Source organism: Micrasema longulum, unplaced genomic scaffold (genome assembly GCF_059751315.1).
Source record: "Micrasema longulum isolate JH-2025_06_02 unplaced genomic scaffold, ASM5975131v1 h1tg001763l, whole genome shotgun sequence".
NCBI classification, from domain to species: domain Eukaryota; kingdom Metazoa; phylum Arthropoda; class Insecta; order Trichoptera; family Brachycentridae; genus Micrasema; species Micrasema longulum.
This window is the reverse complement of record NW_028278938.1, coordinates 176,463-195,156: the sequence shown is the minus strand read 5'-3', so window position 1 is coordinate 195,156 and position 18,694 is coordinate 176,463. Positions and strand designations below refer to the sequence as shown.

The 18,694-nt window shown below is 31.8% G+C and overlaps 2 protein-coding genes and 1 long non-coding RNA gene across 4 annotated transcripts; 2 read left to right on the top strand and 1 right to left on the bottom strand.

The window, feature by feature from the left end:
• Positions 1–1,570: 1,570 nt before the first annotated feature.
• Positions 1,571–13,935, bottom strand: Art7 (arginine methyltransferase 7). Of its 2 annotated transcripts, none has more exons than XM_088237622.1 (7): positions 13,800–13,935; positions 7,651–8,075; positions 6,168–6,393; positions 5,233–6,026; positions 4,070–4,224; positions 2,814–2,964; positions 1,571–2,020 (listed from the first exon to the last, which is right to left on the bottom strand). In XM_088237622.1, exons 2-7 carry the CDS (start codon positions 8,050–8,052, stop codon positions 1,916–1,918), a joined length of 1,833 nt encoding a protein of 610 aa, XP_088093748.1. In that variant the 5' UTR covers positions 8,053–8,075; positions 13,800–13,935; the 3' UTR covers positions 1,571–1,915. The 2 variants fall into 2 exon arrangements, with proteins under 2 accessions (XP_088093748.1, XP_088093747.1); XM_088237621.1 differs by lacking the exon at positions 13,800–13,935 and adding an exon at positions 8,234–8,571.
• LOC148274100 (uncharacterized) lies at positions 8,573–9,408 on the top strand. Its single transcript, XR_015824380.1, has 2 exons — positions 8,573–8,844; positions 9,163–9,408. It is a non-coding gene; the product is annotated as an uncharacterized LOC148274100 (long non-coding RNA).
• Uev1A (Ubiquitin-conjugating enzyme variant 1A) lies at positions 13,869–18,482 on the top strand. Its single transcript, XM_088237625.1, has 5 exons — positions 13,869–14,252; positions 14,390–14,427; positions 14,662–14,804; positions 15,405–15,530; positions 17,779–18,482. Exons 2-5 carry the CDS (start codon positions 14,403–14,405, stop codon positions 17,917–17,919), a joined length of 435 nt encoding a protein of 144 aa, XP_088093751.1. The 5' UTR covers positions 13,869–14,252; positions 14,390–14,402; the 3' UTR covers positions 17,920–18,482.
• The last annotated feature ends 212 nt before the right edge of the window (positions 18,483–18,694 follow it).

Genomic DNA, 18,694 nt, shown 5'->3' with positions numbered 1-18,694 from the left:
ATCCTTAATTAGCGTAAGAGTCACAAGTGTTCATTCGTATATAGCAGAAACGAGATCGAAATACCATTTTGGTTGCGTAGAGGGAGATAGCTATATGCAGGATATTAATGAACTTACGAAAGAAAACCATGACATGCTCAGGGGTCAGATATTATGAAGAATATTATATTATAAATAAACATCATTGTTAGGATGGATTGCCAAAAATAGGGTATTCGATGTAAATAACCACTTTTATTAATAACAGTCTAATCTCTAATCCGGTCAGGTAAATAATACATTTTATTGCATTTGAACTCTAAGCAATCTTAGCATGTATAGACAAAATGGATAAATAAGAATTCAATTAATTCACTATATTTAATTTATAATTGATTATCATTTTTAGTAACATACATATTTTGTTAAACTTATATATTCAACTGTATCAACTTAGTTGATAGTCGGAAAAATCCATCAGAGAAAAAAAAAACGAATAATTTTTTTAAAACTTATCATCATCATTTCATATCCGCTCTCTAGTTGGAGCATATGGTGTCCACAAAAAGCCTCCGTGCATCTCTATCAGCTGCTAGCTCCATTGTGTCATCCCAAGTCAGGTTCGCGTCCCGTAGTTCTGACATAAACTGTCGATGAACAGTCAGAAGTGGACGTCCAGGACATCGAGAACCTAGTGCCTTGTTAAGTAGGCAAGCGCGGTTAAGGCTCTCAGGGCTGGTATTCCGAACGCGTTTACAGCGCGCTTTAATGCGTATTTAGTATGTAAAAACGCGCTATACCGCTCTATAATTTCTTTTAAGTGAAAATAAGAGTTTGAATAAATATGCATGTTAGGTGTTATCTTGTTATAAAATATTATTTTTCGACAAAAAGAATTTGTCATTATTTGAAGGCCAAAAGCAATAAAAAAATCAGTATGGTAGATTGTAAACTTATTTCTTATGGCAAGTTAACATTATTAATGTAATGTTTTAATTAAATTCTATATTTAATTTTGTATACTTACATCATCACAAAATATTTTTTATAATTATGTTTAGCGTCAAATACTATCATCGAATCAATGCGGCGCGGCATCGCGCTTCGCAGCCATAGATATACATATGAAAAATAATGTACTGGGATAATCCGATCGCTTCCACAAAAACTATAAGAATCTCGCGGATTATAAAATTTGTACAGAGATCCCTCCCTACTGAAAGCAAAATCTCTATTCAGTTCCATCATTCTTCTTTGCTAGGGCGAGATTAGCCAATAACCAAACTAGTAGATGTATGTGGGGGGAGCGCTGCCATATTTAGATTCTTTGTATGGCGGCAATTCTAAAATTCCACAGTTTATCACGGTTATTGACAACATTATTATTGTATTTTTTGTTAATAGTAATATATATGTTAAGTATTATGACGGATAATTAATTTATTAAATATATTATAAACATTGATTTATTGGCTAAATTAAGGGGAAGCGATGGTTCCATGCGTCATATGGGCGGACTGCGAATGATTAGAATACAGATTTCTTTTGAGTATAATCCTCATCGCCTTATAGTAAATAAAAAAACCTTAGATTTTGAAAAAAAATATTTTTAGTTCTAAATAACATACCCACCTATTTAAACAACATTATAACAACTGCATAATACATTTATGTGATATACTTCATTTACCTGTATTATGTGATGGTGTTTGAAAAGCACATAAATTTCATTAGAAACATTTTAACTATTAAATTTACTATTTACTTATTAAATAATACCACCCATAAAAGTTTTGGAATGAACTTGCACTAAGAAACAGGATTACATAACATCATAAAATTAATTGATTGAAAAAGAGGTATGCAAAATTTTTATAAATTTTGCGCAAGTAATCACTATAACATAGTAATGTATTAGTTATTACTGAGAGAACTTTTATTGATTTTTTATCGATACATTAATGTCTACAAAACCGTTTGATAAATTACACTGTACTTGAAATTCAAGTAAATCGGTTGAATGCATCATTTTGGTTTCTTCCTGAAAAAAAATACAAATTCATAGTTAGTTTGTTTTAGAGAAATACACACACAAAATACATATAATAATACCTCGAGAGCCCTTTACAGAAGTGATTCAATGAAATAATGCAAAATAAAATTTAAGATAAACAATTAGTTTTGTCATTGGATGCTAAGGACTGGTTGAAATAATTTAATGAACAGGTGGGTGTTTACCGTTCATTATTCTATGAAAAAAGTTGATTAGCATAGAATCAGAAACAATAAATAACTGTTTTTTTTTTCAATTACATTTTTTGAACTATTGCCTACTAAAGAATCAATAACTCTAGAAATATATAATAAAACTTGGCAAAAATGTAATAAATTAGACTAAAATTTGAAATTTGAATAAATTTGACTTTCCAGGCCATTCGGCGCAGGGTTACAGCCCGCTCCGAGCTCAACATGCGGCTCTTTAAAAGGATGTAATTTAGAAATAATAAATCAGGTGATCTCTGGTCTCTGACAAGTAAACATTGTATTCCGTCTCTCCACCCTGTGTGTGTTCCCACTCTCCGCTGCCCGCTAACTACCTTCGCCTCTCTAAACTTGGACCGGGTGGACAGTCCTATTCAGGACTATTCAGGTTGATATGTAGCCGGTGCAGTCCTGCCCATACCTTCCGGCTTTGCTTTTTGACCCTGACTGGGTGGGTAGCCTCCCGTTTAAAACAGGTGATGAACCAGCAAAAATTGTGGTAACGCGTACATTACAAAATAATTGGAATAAAACATGGATAATTTAATCAACATTATTTGTTTGCAACTTACCAAAAGTTTGACACCCTGTCGAGAGAATGAATCCCATAGAACTCTGTTGTTTAGTTCTGGTTTTACAATAGGTCCGGTACTAATCACATTTTTCTTCTCTCCATCGAGATCCCATTCTAACCAGAAAACATGTCCATTGTAAAGTCCATCACTGTTAAATAAGATGTATAGAATATTAAAAAGAGTGTATGAAAACACAGCGTTGGAAATTGTACAAAATAAAATAAGCATAATAGCTGTTTAATTAAACCTCCGGAGACATAACCAATAACTGAGTTTTTGTTTTAATTTGAGACACACTGTGATTTAAATCAGACAACAAATTACGATAGTGATTAGTATCTTCGTGTAAAATTTATATTTGAAGTACTAACTTTGTGGTTATGAATTATAAGTAAAATAAAAATACTTGTTTTTTAACCACTTATTTTATTATTTTTTACAAACTGTTTTTGAAGCTTCACAAGCTTCCGTATAAAGGTATACTTTACCAATAAATTTTATTATATTTTATTTTTAACAGTGGTATTACTATTAAATATAAAATCTACCCATATGGAGGCAATAAGTCGTCTTTTTGTCATGTAGTGTTTTGTCCTTGAGTAATAATTCACTAGAGAAGCCCTTTAGGTCTATTGCATAGAACAAAAGCGTTCCAAATTTTGGTTTGGTTTTTTATTAGGTTTTCAATTTAACAACAAACATGTAATGGGCGGTTTCGGTTTTCATTTGCAATTTTCGACCCGAGTACCTACGCCCCATTGAATTTCTGTAATATGTAGCTAATTTTGTGGTTAATAATCAAAGAATGGTTTATCTCCGTATGAGCGACTCTAGCCAGTGGCGTGTTATTACTCTATGGTTTTATCTTTGTAAAGGAAGGAGATGCGGGGCGAGGGGGTTCAATCCATATTACCAGACATGAGTTGACTGAACGAAATTTTTTTTGGGTTATTTATTTCACCTTCTACCATTACAAAGACAAAACACTACATTACAAAATGACTTGACTACCTCCATATGGTTAAATTTAATATTTATTAGTAATAACACTGTTAAAAATAAAATAGGATAGTATTAATTAGTAAATTATGCCTTAATAAAGAGCTTGTGTAGTTTCTAAACTGGCCGGTAGAAAATTTAAAAAAAATAGTGGTTAAAATCAAAATTGTTTTTATTTTAATTTTTAACAAGTGCAGATGTTTTTATTAAATGTATATAGAATGTTCGTAATATTATTTTTATTTTTCTCTTACGTTTGACATGGCTGGGAACCAGTCACAACTTGTGTAGTTTCATCAGTTTTATTTAATTCAATTTCCATGATCTTTACTGGGGTGGATCTACACCAACATGGATACTCCCAAAGAGGTTGAGGTTCAATCTCATCGTCACTTTTTGATCTTGAATTCTGCAAATCAAAAACTCTAATTATCAGGACTATTTAAACTTGATAGAAAGAATTATTTTTATATTTACATATTTTAACTGCTGTAAACTAATCAGACAAACAATATTTTAAGTATGCCCAAACGTTTATAGACAATGCTGAATTTCAGACCCTAGGAAGTTATTAAGATTAAAATTTATTACAACAGAGAGTCTAGGCATTTTGGTAAAAATTTATAAATAAAAGTGGAATAAAACTATATACGTATTTTTATTATTATAATTTACAGGGCTTTTGAAGTGTCATTGGCTGGTGTCACTTTACACACTTTCAAAACAGTTTGAAAAAAAACTAAACTGTTTTTGTAAAACTGTTACTGTAAAGAAAAAAACTATTAAAAAAACCAGTTTAAGGTGCGTGGGCAAAACCGTGCCTCCCCCTCTCCACCCTATGGAAACGAAATATGTATTATTTATTTATTATGTATTTATTTATTTATGGACTAATTTAGTCCATTTAATAATGGTAAATACATTTCTGTATAATATATACAGGTACAATTGAAATAAAAAAAGCCAGGACAGTAAAATTAATAATAATTACTACCTCAAGACAAGATCTGGTCTATCTTAGTGATTGTTTTTATATAGAAAGACTGACGCCAAAAAAGTCCAGATCTTGTTTCGAGTTCACAATGCGACACAATCAGGACATTGGTGCATGCAAAACAAAAAAATATGTGAAACTGTTTCTTAAATAACAGTTTAGACAGGTGTGGCTTGTAACAAGTAACAGTTTTTTATTAACTTTTGTGAAATCGTTCCAGCAGTTGCGTATACTAGATTTTTGCCGAAACAGTTGAATTTGTAAAGCAGTAACTTTGACTGCTCCTCCTTTTAAATAACCGAAACATCTATTCCTAGTAGGGGGGCGAGGAAAATTACTTTTTTGGGGAGGTGCAGTAGCATGAAGGTTGGAAACTGCTGTATTATGACATAACAAATGTGTAAAAATAATTCAAATTCAAACCTTGACAAGCTCATCAAATATCTTCAAGTTGATGTTTTCACAAACATTGAGAGGAGCTTTGATTTTGTGTAAATCTAAGAATTCAACAGGCATCACCCACAAACTGCAAGCACTGGGAATTACTGTTACTTCTTTTTGGAACTGGGATTTGAATTTTCCAACTACATGTCCCAAGTGAAGATTATCCCAGGGTAATATTGCCGAATTGAAGTTGGGGTCACCAAATATCAAGGATATGGTGGCATGCGGGAATGTCTGGGATATAGACTCAATATTTGGTAAGATGACAACAGATTCTGACAGGTTGTTAAATGAAATGTATGACTGTAGGATCCGTTTAGTTATTATACCCGATTCGATGTATATAACTTTCTGTGCCCCGTATTTTGCAGCTGCCAACCCCATTAAAGAGGCTCCATTAAGACACAAACATACAGTGTCAGCATTAACATTATTCTTCAGCACTCGGAGCATTTTTTTGTTTCGAGTTCCATCATTCATACAAGCCACGTGCGTTCTGGAATATGTCATGTGAACACCGCATTCGCATATTGGACGAAGGAAGTCCTCATTGGAGACATTGGCGCTATTTTTCAAACTAAACCAGAGCGAGTACTCGTCTTGAGAAGAGACCAAAGTGAGATTGTCACCCGCAGTGACCGGTATCTCTTTAGGAAAATAATAAACGGCTTGCATCCAATGGTCCCGCCACGGGATCGTATCTTGCGGGGTCACATGGCTTCGGTCAGCCTCAGAATGACACCACCAAGGTGCACAGCTTAGATTTACTTTTCCTTCAAGAAAATTAACAAACTATTTAGTATTTTTTAAAAATAAGAATGGGTTACATATTAATTATGTTAAAAGGCCTATGAGCGTTTAAATATTCTAATTAATAAAATAGATATAATTATTATTTTTTATTTGCTACATACCTTCTGTGTCCATCCTCAGATCCCACCACATGAATACCATTTGTGCGTTACAAGTGATAAGAGCCTTTCCTGGGGTCTTGGATGAAGCCACTTTCTTTAATGGTGTTTTGCCCGACCAGTCGTAGTGCAGAATGGGTACTGGTTTTAACACTTCTTTAAATGATGATAGGGGAATCTGACTCAACTGAATATCGTGGACAGCGGCAGAACCATTACAGTCCTTCATCTGCAGAGAAAAAAAAAGATGTCTACATTTTGTAACGTTTTTTTTTTACTTTCAAAGTTGCAAATTATTTGTACCTTGCTTTTATTATATACAAGATTTTATCGAATATTGATATAAATATCTTGAAATTGTATTGAGTAGACTTCAATTTTCTTCCACCGAAGACAACAATAACAAAAATAAAAACAAAATTAGAATTAATAAAATGGCACTATGAAACGTTACATTATGAAAATAGTTATTCATGTTTGACACAATTATCATTATAATTTTTTGTCTTTTTTTGTCTATCCTATCACTATCATTATTTTCCAGTGAATTAAAGTAAATGAATTAAACTATAAGGAAAAAAAAAAGCTTTCGAGAAAAAAGGAACAGAGGTACACGGTCAACAGTGGCAATAACAAAATTTAGTAACATTACAAGCAAACCATAAACAGCACAATGAATGAGTTTGTGGATTGTGCTACAAATTCAGCATGAATAATATAATTATTTACATAACACTTAGAAAGATTATAATATGTGGCGTGTTAGTGGTTTTCAACATAAAATGTCGAACATAACAAAAATTTCACCCATTCATCTAACACATTATGTACACAAGCTTCTATACAGAGATAAAATATAGAAGTAATCCTTAAAAAAAAATTCAAGTTTGTAAGTGAAAATTCTTTGTTTGTAAGTGGAAGTTCATGGTAATTTATTATAGAAATAAATAATGAGATCGCTCTACTTAGGAGCAGATGTGGAAAAAAAGAAAAATAAGATTTCTTGAAATTTTCGCAGTTAAACGAACATTGGATATTCGCTGGACATTAAGCTACTATCCGGTATCTAGAGGAATTTTGAGCTACTATCAGGTATCTAGCCAGATATGATATATAGGCTAATATCCGGTATCCGGCCGGATATTGAGCTACTATTCGTTTCATCTCTAATTAGTTTCACTCCACTTTTATTTACAATTTTCTTAGAGACTGGATTTTGTCGTGACCAAAATTGTTAGACTGGTGGGAGACTAAACAAATTCTTATGTAATATACAACATAAGAATCTGTTCAGTCTCTCACCAGTCTGACGATATCAGTTATGATGAAACTCAGTCACTGGTGAAATTATAAATAAAAGTGGAATTAAACTAAATACGTAAGACTTATTATTATGATGAAAATGCAGTTCCATCGAGATATGTCAGTCAAAACTCAATCCAGTAAACATTTAAATAGTGATATGGTAAAATAAATCATGGAATACCTGATGTGGAGTTTTCACGAGGATATCACCATCTTCGTCCGCAAGATCAATAAGTTTGTTCCATTTCTGGAGAGTTGGACATTCGACAACGTGTGCGTATATAGTAGCCGAGTCAGGTACAACAATACAATCCTTTTCCAGCAGAACAGAATGTGCGTGCGTAAAAGTTTGTAAAGCACCTTCTCCGATAAGTTCAGTGTCGAAGACTTCAGTAACTAAAATATTCGCTTTATTTATCATATCTCCGTATTCGCCAACTGTGAGTTCGGTAGATCTTTTGGGAATGATGGTAATTTTATCGGAAAAACCATTATCGCTTATAATCTTCACAGCGCAATCCGCCATCGGTTGGAATGCTTCGCAAGCCACAATACTGTCGGCTCCACACTGAGCAGCCATCATGGAAAGTAACCCTGTTCCAGTACCTAGAACGCTCAAAATAATTAACGATACAATTGTACCTTTTAACCATGAGAATAGAAAATAAATCATGTATATACTTATTGTGGGCGAGAAAGTAACAATCATTGAGCTTAAGGGTTAGCATTATTTACCTAAACAAAATCGAAATATTGTAACATACCAATATCCAAAACATTTGCAGGTTTTCCAGAATTATGCATTTTATCAATTGCATATTTAAGAGCGATAAAATATTTCTGGTTTCTCTCTGTATCGTGCAACATATCAGCGAAAGCTGATCTTGCTATTTCTTGGTGATAATCATAATTATCATCCTGAACATCCCATTCGCAGCTTCCAGTAACACCGTTGAACTTTTGAGTAAATACAACCATTGTCAAAGGATTATTTGTAAGTAATCAAGTATAATTTGTATTCCTGACACAAATTATTATCGTATTAGAAATCAGGGATATAAACGTGAAACGTGAACGAGGGATTTTGACATTGACAGAACTTGATAAAACCATAGATTTACATTAATTAACCCAATAAGCGTTGCCAGACTCGATCAAGCGAAAATAGGTAGATTCAGAAAAATAAATCGGTAGATTTCGGTAGATTCGAGGCTGAGGAGGGGTTGTTTAAAATTATAGCGCCGTTTCGCCTAAGGCCTTTGCTTTAAATAGTGGAAAACGCTTGATTAATGAACAATTGAAAACCAAAAGGACCGCAAGATGTGAATCATTAAAATTTATTGATTCCGGCTTACAAAACTGGCCCAGAATACAGGTAAATCTTATTACATTACTTTGAGGTTATGTTGATATTTTAATTTCTATTTTAACAATACTGTATTTTGTGCAACCATATAAACTCTTCAAAGGTTTAAGATAAATATTTTGATATAATTGTATGTTATTGCGTAATAAATTAATGAAATCACACAAGTTACCTGTGTATGTATTTTTTTATACACAAAGATGCAACTGTCGATTGTATTTACATAAAAGGTATTCAATGATGTATATCAATACCCGTTCTGTGGAAATTCAAGTATTGTGTATTGTAAGCCTGTCAATGACTCGGTATAAATAGTTTTTTTTACAGGTAGAAGCGTCTTGGAGCACAGAGGCCCTGACATTGATGGCTCTTCTCTGTCTCTCTATGTCCTGGTCATTTTTACAATCATCAGTCAAACTTTGTTGTCAAACAAGATTGCCAAACAAAGAAATAATTAATATTTTAAAGTTCTTTAAATGTAAAAACTGCTAATGGCTGAAGTACTGAACAAATTCCTGAAAACAATGATTCAACTAAATTTAAACAGAAAATACATAATTAACTAAAGAAAAACCATTTTTTATTTGAAAGGTGATCCCCTTACACTTTTTCTCATAAGATGGACAAAGAGATATGTAAATTTTTCAATAAAGTCATGAAATTCTACGGTCATGATTTATTATACCACAATATTATATATTTGAAAATAACCGGGAATTACCATTCATCAATACTAACCAAATCATTTCATTCATGCAGAATGTTCTTTAAACCCTGTCACATCCAAAACCACGATGATCAGTATGACCAAGAAGACATATTGGCACATTAAAATAAATTTTCAAAAATAAAATATTAAAAAAAACAAATGGTTGCTTACTTCTGCACGAGAGAAGCGAGGAAAGGGGAGGGGGGGGTCTGATACACCGTCAACCACATGACCACGCCCCCCTCGCTTCTACCCTGCAGAAGTAAGCAACCATTTGTTTTTTTAAATATATTTTTTTAAATTTCTGCGATCTAAATATTGTTTTAAATATGCTAATATGTCTTCTTGCTCATACTGATCATCGTGGTTTTGGATGTGATAGGGTTTAAAGAACACCCTGTATATCATTCATAGTAAAATTTTAAAAGGGGCAACTTATAAACCTGGGCACATCGATACATGACAGCAAAAATTTTATTGTCTTTGAATTTCATAGAGTTTTAACCATCGAAAAAAAAGAAGATTGGAAATTCGATCAACTGAGAGCTGAAATTAGACGTGTATTATTTTCATAAATTGTCTATTTCAGACAAATTCTTCTTCTTTCTTCTTACAGAAAAATACGCATTTTTATTTTTTGTAACTAAATAATATATGGTAAATTAGAAGAACTAATAATATAGAAAATACATGAACAATAATATTAAGGAAAATACGATAATAACATTTAATACTTTTAAAAATATATTATTAAGTGTTACAAATATAATCTATAAACGGTATAGCGATTAAAAATAAATGGACAAAAATTGCGATTAATACATAAACATTTTAAAAGAAGAATTATACATAAACATATTAAAATAATAAGTATACATATACAAAAATAAGAATTATACATGTACAAAAATTATATTATAACTAGGCGGCTACCTACACTTATGTATTTCGAAACACCACGCATCTCGGCTTTGCCATGAATTTCTTATAAACAATTTTGTCATGACAAAGTCGCCCCTGAGTAGCGCCTGCTAACGTCACTTAGCAAAAACATCCTCGTTTTTATTACAATACTTTGGCTAAGCCATGAATTTCTTAACGTCACAAAGTCGCCCCTGAGTAGCGCCTGCTAACGTCACTTAACAAAAACATCCTAGTTTTTATTACAATATTTCGGCTACGCAATGAATTTCTTATAAATAAATTTAGTAACGTCACAAAGTCATTTCCTGAGAAGCAGCTTCTGACATAAATCAACAAAAATATCGTCATTTTTATTGTGCTTTTTCTGATGCGTAACAAATAAAATAAAAAAACAGCGCTCCATATTCTCACCCAACCTGTTCAAATAGTTCTTAAATAAAACCTTTTGAATAAAATAATTAAATAGGATATAAATCGTCAATTTCATCTAATCTTTGAAACGTATTTAAAAATAAATACAATATATAATATTTCAACAAATAGTAAAATATGAAAATACTGAACGTGGTTTTATTATTGAATAACTCTGCACAATTTATGGTCATTATTAAGTTTTTTGTCTATTGGAAATGTTAACTAGTGTTGTAGTGGTCAAAATGACATTTGGAAAACAAAGTGACCAACATATAAATATTTAATTCTATGGTGACCAATCAAACTTATGTACGAATTTTAAAAGTGATAATTTTATTTAACAAACCAAATAACGGATTCTATTTATTTGGAACCGTAAAAGATGGTTATGATTATTAAAAATATATTTTTGGCACTCTACACATTTTGGAAATCATTTTAGATTAAATATCACGGTAAATAATTATTTTGTTCTAAAAATATATGATTAGGTACGTCTTTAATTACGATCTAAAAATTAAACGTCAAAATTTTGCCTTTGAAAAATTGTAATCGACCCGTGACAAAATACAAATAATAACAAAATATCGCTAATAGTAATTAAACCTAGATGTGCTAATGATCCGAATGGCCAAATTATATTATTTATTATTATTAGAATCATTGACATGACATGTATTTCAACCATAGCTACATTCACATAGCTTTATTTCTGAATAAGATGCATGCGAGTTCAACTGTTATGTTTTTCTATGGTTATCCCTACTGCTATCTGTCATGTATCAAAGTGCCCAGGTTTATAAGTAACGCCTTTTAAAAATTAAAATATAAAAAAAAGCAAATAGTTTTTTTCTTCTGCAGGGGAGAAACGAGGAGGGGGTAGGGAGGAGTCTGATACTGCGCCGCGCTCCCCTCACTTCTCCCGTGCAGATATAAGCAACCATTTCATTTTAAAATAGTTTATTTTAAAAAAAATCTTTGTTCTAAATATTTTTTTTGATATGCTATTATGTCTTCTTGCCCATACTGATCATCGTGGTTTCGGATGTGACAGGGTTTAAAGAACCCCTGTATAAACATGTATTATATTTGGGCGAGAATTTCCCTCAATTTTTTTTCTTCGTAATAATAAAATATATGTGTATATGATCTATGAACTAAATATACTTATGGCGAATACTGTTATTTATTAAATTGCTATAGGTTATGTGAGGGTGTTAAAATCAAAAACGCCTCTACATCATCAGTCTTTTTAGGAAGACCAACAAAACCAGTAGCGAAAAGACTTTTTCTTTTAAGGTCAATGTGAAACTTGTGCATGGGATGACGCATAACAAATAACAAGTAGCGAAAATGTGCACATTGTACTCAAAATGAATAGTCTTTACTGCTGGTTTTATCAGTCTACCCAAAAACAGTTCATTTAGAGAAGCGTTTTTGCTTTTAACCTCCTTATGTTGTCATATATTTTTTCTCATACATTCGTCAAATCACAAACTAAAGTAAATATTAATACCTTTTCTATACCTACTATCCTTAATTTAACAAAATTAATAAATAACACAATAGTTGTTGTGATATGTACCTATTTAGTGAAAGACGAGAGTGTAAATCTGAGTCAAGTATAATTGATCAGGTTAAGAAAGGGTCTCTGAGATGGTTTGGTCATGTGTAGAACGAATGACCGACGAAAGAACGGTAAAACAAGTTTATATGGCGAAAATGAACAGTAGCGTGAGATGAGGACGACCAAGGAAGACGTGGCATGATTAGATAAACCAAAATCTTAAGTTTTGTCATGTCAAAAGCAGGCAGAACCGAAGGGCATGTATGACAAGATGTATGAATGTGGAAGAAGCTAGGAATGTATGCCAGGATAGACGTGTGTGGCGGTCCATTCTCTCTGCCTACCCTTTCGGAGAAATGGCGTGATGGTAGTAGTAGTCGACGTTTTTTTTTTATTCAAGTGTTAGAACAATTCTGTTTTGTTTTGAAACAATCATTCTGAAAGTGAAGAAATTTCAAAGGAAGGAATGTGGGATCAGATGATGAGTTTAGAAGGAGAGAGAAAGAGGAACCAAGAAAAGAAAAAGCAATAAAAAAATGTATTTGAAAGAAAAAAAGCAGGAAAAGGAGTTCAGGATTCTAGGGATATATAATACTGTTTCGGGCGTTTCTTGAAGGTGGCTAGAGAAGGTGCATTTTTTATATGAAAGCGTAGCTCATTACAAAGTCTGGCAGCTGGGATGGAAAAGAAATAGCTGAAAAATGATGTGCTATGTCAAGGAATGGGAAGTGTTATCTCCTGAGAAGAGCAAAGCGAAAGACCATGATCAAAAATATTATAAAGAAGTGAGAGAGATTTAAAGTTTATGCGCTGATAAAAATGAAGCCACTTTTGAGTTCAGAGCGAAAAGGTGATACATGGTCATACTTTTTGAGATTGAAAATAAAGAGGATGCATTGATTCTGCAAACGCTCCAGATGATCTATGAGTTCGGTATTGGCGTCAAGATAACAAATATTAGCATAGCACCGAGAAGACAATAGAATAGATTGGGACAATTTTTTTTGGTTGTGGTTGGAAGAAAATTCTGCAGTCTTTTCAGTGAATGGAGGGTGCGATGAAACTTCTTCCCAACCTCTTATCTGTTCTTGCCTCGTTAAATGTTGGTCTATAATAATACCAAGATTTTTAACTGTTTTTATGAAAGGAATCCCATTCTGGTCGATCACTAAGGCAGGAAAAGTTAAGTTTTTATGTTTTGGGGGAAAATATGTTGTTTTGGAGCATACGTATTTGTCGAACTAAGGCCTATATAAGTACATTTATTTTGATGAGTACGCAATAAGATTGATAAAACAATCATAGTTTGCATTAAAAATGTAGAAGGACTTAAAATAACAATAGCCCTACGTTCTTATACAAGTCCAACAAAACTAAAACTTTATTATTTGTATAATAAGTTCTTTAAGGTGGTTCCACATCGCCGTCATGTAGTATCACAAGATAACATTTTAATAATGTCTAATAATAATAATATAAATTGCGGTATAATAGTCTATCGAATAGATTTATCACAGAGTAAAGATTTGTGCTTGCAGTTGGTAGAACTATTAGTACTATAACTAGTAATAGTTCTACATTATCTCTGTGTACTATCGAAAAACACAATTTCCCGACGCTAACTTTCTATTGTTATTTCATACAAATAATAAATTCATTCCGTTTTATAATATTCTCTATTTATTCATAAGTAGGTACCTATTTTAATAATAACAAGTACTTAATAAAATAATTTTAAGATTTATATATTTTTGTCGCTGGTATACATTGCGAAGAAACTTCGCCAAACAGAAGGTCGAAAAGGTAGATAGCCGCACATTTTCTGCATTTTGATTGTGATTTTTATAAAATAACGGCGTGCTATTTGTGTTGAGTTTAGATATACATAACAGCAATTCATTTCTGTTGCACCGATTTTATTTTGTTTGTTTTCCCCTCAGATTTTGCGATATCATGGCGGTGCCGTCATCAGGCGTTGGTAAGCAACATTCTTACTTTATATCCTTAATTCGTTATTTTCGTGTATTTTGTGCATAATAACTTGACTTATGCATTTATCTTATGTTTCTATTGTTTTTTTTCGTAAGATATTTATTTATTTGTCAAAAAAATTATAACCCCACCCTCGCTATTGTGACATGTTCCGTAATACACTGAGACCGAGACATCGAGATTGGCAAATATTTCATTGACTTGTTTTTTTCTCTGGCAGTCGTCCCTCGCAATTTTCGCTTGTTGGAAGAATTGGAACAAGGACAAAAAGGTGTTGGAGATGGAACTATATCCTGGGGATTGGAAAATGATGATGACATGACACTTACACATTGGACTGGCATGATTATTGGTCCCCCAAGGGTAAATACTTATTACTTTATTCAATTAAGGAAACTTTTGTACCAGATACCAGAAACATAATGTTTACAATAGTAGCATATTGCGCTTTTTTGTTAGTATAAACACGCCTTTACGCCCTTATATTCTCACAGGTTTATATTGAAAGCTTTTTATTTAAATATAAAGTTCAATTCAAAAATATTCTTATAATAAATAATTGATGGTTCAATTATGACATTTTTTTAAAAGTAAATCGCATGGGCTAGGATTATTATTATGTGTACACTATTAGAAAGTTAAAATAAGTTACTCATAAGCATAAAATATTGTTATTATTCAGAACATATTTTTAAAGTTCTGTAAAAAAAAAAAAAAAATTTTTTTGAATTTGTGAAATTTATGTACAATAATTTAGGCTGTTCTTGATCATCTTTATGCAATTTTACCTATATATTCTGAAAAAATGTTTTCCAAGCCATTATGGCCCAGAAATAAATAAATATTTAATATAATATATTGGTTTTTACCGTCCTTCCATTATTCATTTGGTTTCAGGTGTGTTATACAAAATAAAAAAAAGATAAAAATACGACTTACTGTAAACCAATTATTATTTTTCAGACTCCATATGAAAATAGGATGTATTCACTGAAAATTGAGTGTGGTCCGAGATATCCTGATGAAGCCCCATCAGCCAAATTTATGTCTAGAATAAATATGAATTGTATTATCAGTTCCAATGGCGTGGTTTGTAACCTTTTTGTTTACTCATAATTTATCTGTTAACCTTAATTTAGTATATTCAATATATCCACAAAAAATCATCATTTTTCATTATTATAAATGTGTTGTTAATCCATTACAAAAATTGTAACTTTTCATAGAATATAAAAACTATATTTTAAACATATGTACTGTGGAACCTCATATTTGTCATTAATCTGTTTCTGGGGGTCTAACGAATATAGAATATCGTCGCTGTACCTGCAAAAACTGGCAAACGTACACCGTGAATTCCGCTATGTATTGAAAATCACATAGCGGTTTTTGCATCTAAAAAATCCAGCTATATAGACTTTTCAGAAAAAAGTTCTGTAATCTACATTTTCACAAAAAAAATCTTATTGACATATTTCCAATTTATAATTTTTTTTTTTTTTTTAAATAAACATCTCACAAGACAGGAAAAAAAAACGTTTTTTTTTTGTTCCTGTAAAACAGTTGTTTTTCGTTTGTCAATTTTTGGAGGCACAGCGAGGAAATGATGAATATTGAAACTATTTTAATTAAGATTAAATAACTTTAATTAATGAAGAACTTCAGTGGTATTTTTGAGTTTATTCATAGACTATCAAACTAAGCCAAAAAAATTTTTTAAATACTTTAATGCATTGTATTATCAGCACTATGATTTTTTCAAGTTTTATAATTTTAAAATTTTCTCCGATGAGTTCTGCTGATTGATGAATTGGCTTCCCGTATTTAATTTTTATTATTCATTAAGAAAATTCTCCTTACAATTTAATGCTTTAATTTTCACCGCACATAAGATAACATTTTTTATATCAAATTTCCGTAGCACTGAACTTCCTCATTTAATCTGTTTCCAACTCCTATAATGGTACAAATTTTTTTTTTAAAGTTTTGTTTAAACTTTAACATTATTGTACTGAATAGATATAAGTATCCTCGTTGCGCCGACAATATCTGTTAAGTAACATTGTAAAAATTGTTAAGGAGATTAATAAAAAAATCTTTTTATGATGGATTTTTTTTTTACATGTTTGTTTATTGATAACAAAAAGGAAAAATATGTAATTTATTTTGTCGAAACAAAATAGTGTAATCTGAATGAGAAATTAAAAACACTTTTAAGAAAGAAAAATCACTCAACAGATATTGTCTGCGCATCGACGATTATGTACATAGTGGTAGAAGTGGAAGAAAAGGAGGGTTAATATCAAAAACAAGAGTTGCTATCAATTATTAAAACAAAACAGCCAATAGTAATTTAAATTCTGATCATGAGGTCTTAGCGTCAGTGCTGGTGGTGGGAGTGACAAATATAGAAAATACTAACGAATACGTGGGAAAAAAATTGTCATCAAAATGTTACGAATATGGGGGTTGACAAATATGAGGTGCCACTGTATTTTTGTGGTTGGAATGTTTCCATAGTTAAAAAGATGTAACATAATATAATTAACTTGTTTTCTATTGGGAAAAATATTTAGACAAACTGATAAGATATCCTGAATTAATAATGACTGAAAGTCGCAATTTTCTTTTGATGTTATTGGTTTTTAAATATTTTTTAGTGCTTTTAAAATAGTTATTTTTGAAAGGAATTGTTTTTAAAAAAATCAGAGTCATTGTCATCGTCTGGACCGTGAGACACCAGACCACATTCTTTGGCTGCCCAATAAGAGATAAACACAGTATGTGTACTCCCTGAAAAAATATTCCTATTTAGTAATGTATCATTACTCCATCCTCCATCACGAAATTATCTACCACATTAGGGAACTTCCTGTCTAAGAATGGTTTAAATTTTTAATCCTTGGTCCCTTTTATTTCTACATTTATACGCAATCAATTTTCCTTATGCTCATGACAATTCTTCATTAATGGCATAAATCATCCTTATTCGGGTGGATTGCCTAAAATTATGGTATTAATGTCAAATATTTATTGTCCCTGGACTGGTATCCGAAGCGTAAGACTGATCTCCTTATCTTAATGTGATAGATGGTCGAGATACGGTGCATTTGGTGTTCCAAGACATTGCCCTATGCACCATCGGATGTGGACAGGAGTATAATGATGAATAATGTTAAAATAAGATACAAATTGACAGAAAAATTACCACTTCGGTGCAAATTTGATCTGGAATTCAATGTTTTCTTTTGATAACTAAATGAAGTACAGATCATCTCCTTTAATTCTTTATGACTACGACATTCTGTAAGTTGCATTTAATGGTGGCGTGTTGCAGGTGGATAACAGGCACGTGCCCATACTAGCACGATGGCAGCGGGAATATACTATCAAGACGGTCCTCCAAGAATTGCGCCGTATAATGACCCTGAAAGAAAATATGAAGCTCTCCCAACCACCTGAGGGCAGTACATTTTAGCGGGAATCCACTAGATAACACTTTTCTCATAACTGATGAACCTATAATCCAAAAGTCACCGAGTAAAGTCCTCAGTAATTACCCGTTGGTTTGTTAATAATTGTACATTATGTTAGCATACCCTCGGTATAAGGTTTTTACTTTCCATATACAAATATATTCCTTGTTTACGAATTCATTATTTGTGATTATCGCATTTTATACCATTATCCGACACTAACATTCGCATAACTATTCTTTACTCGCACTTTCCCAAAATACAAAATAATCCAATCTGACTTGTTACTTATAGATATTTTTTTATTGCAATGTTTTAATGGAAGGTGATAAGCACCTCCTCGATACGTATATGGCTGGAGATCAACCAATAATGGCACCCTTGATGTTACTTTGCAAATTACATTCATGGTGGAAAATTATAATAATTACCACGAAGCTTCATTGTCAAGAGATAAATCAAAAGCCTTATGTAATCTATGGAAGTATTGATTGTTCAATATGTGTTATGCTGTGGCTAATTAGGTTATAATTTAACTTTAAATATATACACTTGTAAAATGAAACTGTTTTATTATTGAACTGAAGTTTTGTTTGCTATGCTACACTTTTCTAACACAAGGGTAGCAGTAGTGGATAAAAAAATATGATGCCTTACTGTACCAAATAATAAGAGTATTTTAAGTGTCAAAAAGGTACTTTGGTTTTTATGCTTCAGTAAAAAAAAAATATATAGGCAAGTACTTTTTTTATTCTCAAACTGTAAACCAGTGTTTTT

Excerpts from the sequence above, each read along its gene's own strand:
- Uev1A (XM_088237625.1), top strand. The coding sequence starts at position 14,403 with ATGGCGGTGCCGTCATCAGGCGTTG. Across the intron at positions 14,805-15,404 it reads TGATTATTGGTCCCCCAAGG|ACTCCATATGAAAATAGGAT; the intron begins GTAAATACTTAT and ends ATTATTTTTCAG. Across the intron at positions 15,531-17,778 it reads TTATCAGTTCCAATGGCGTG|GTGGATAACAGGCACGTGCC; the intron begins GTTTGTAACCTT and ends GGCGTGTTGCAG.
- Art7 (XM_088237621.1), bottom strand. The coding sequence starts at position 8,447 with ATGGTTGTATTTACTCAAAAGTTCAACGGTGTTACTGGAAGCTGCGAA. Across the intron at positions 8,076-8,233 it reads TGCAAATGTTTTGGATATTG|GTACTGGAACAGGGTTACTT; the intron begins GTATGTTACAAT and ends TGAGCGTTCTAG. Across the intron at positions 6,027-6,167 it reads TCTGAGGATGGACACAGAAG|GAAAAGTAAATCTAAGCTGT; the intron begins GTATGTAGCAAA and ends ATTTTCTTGAAG.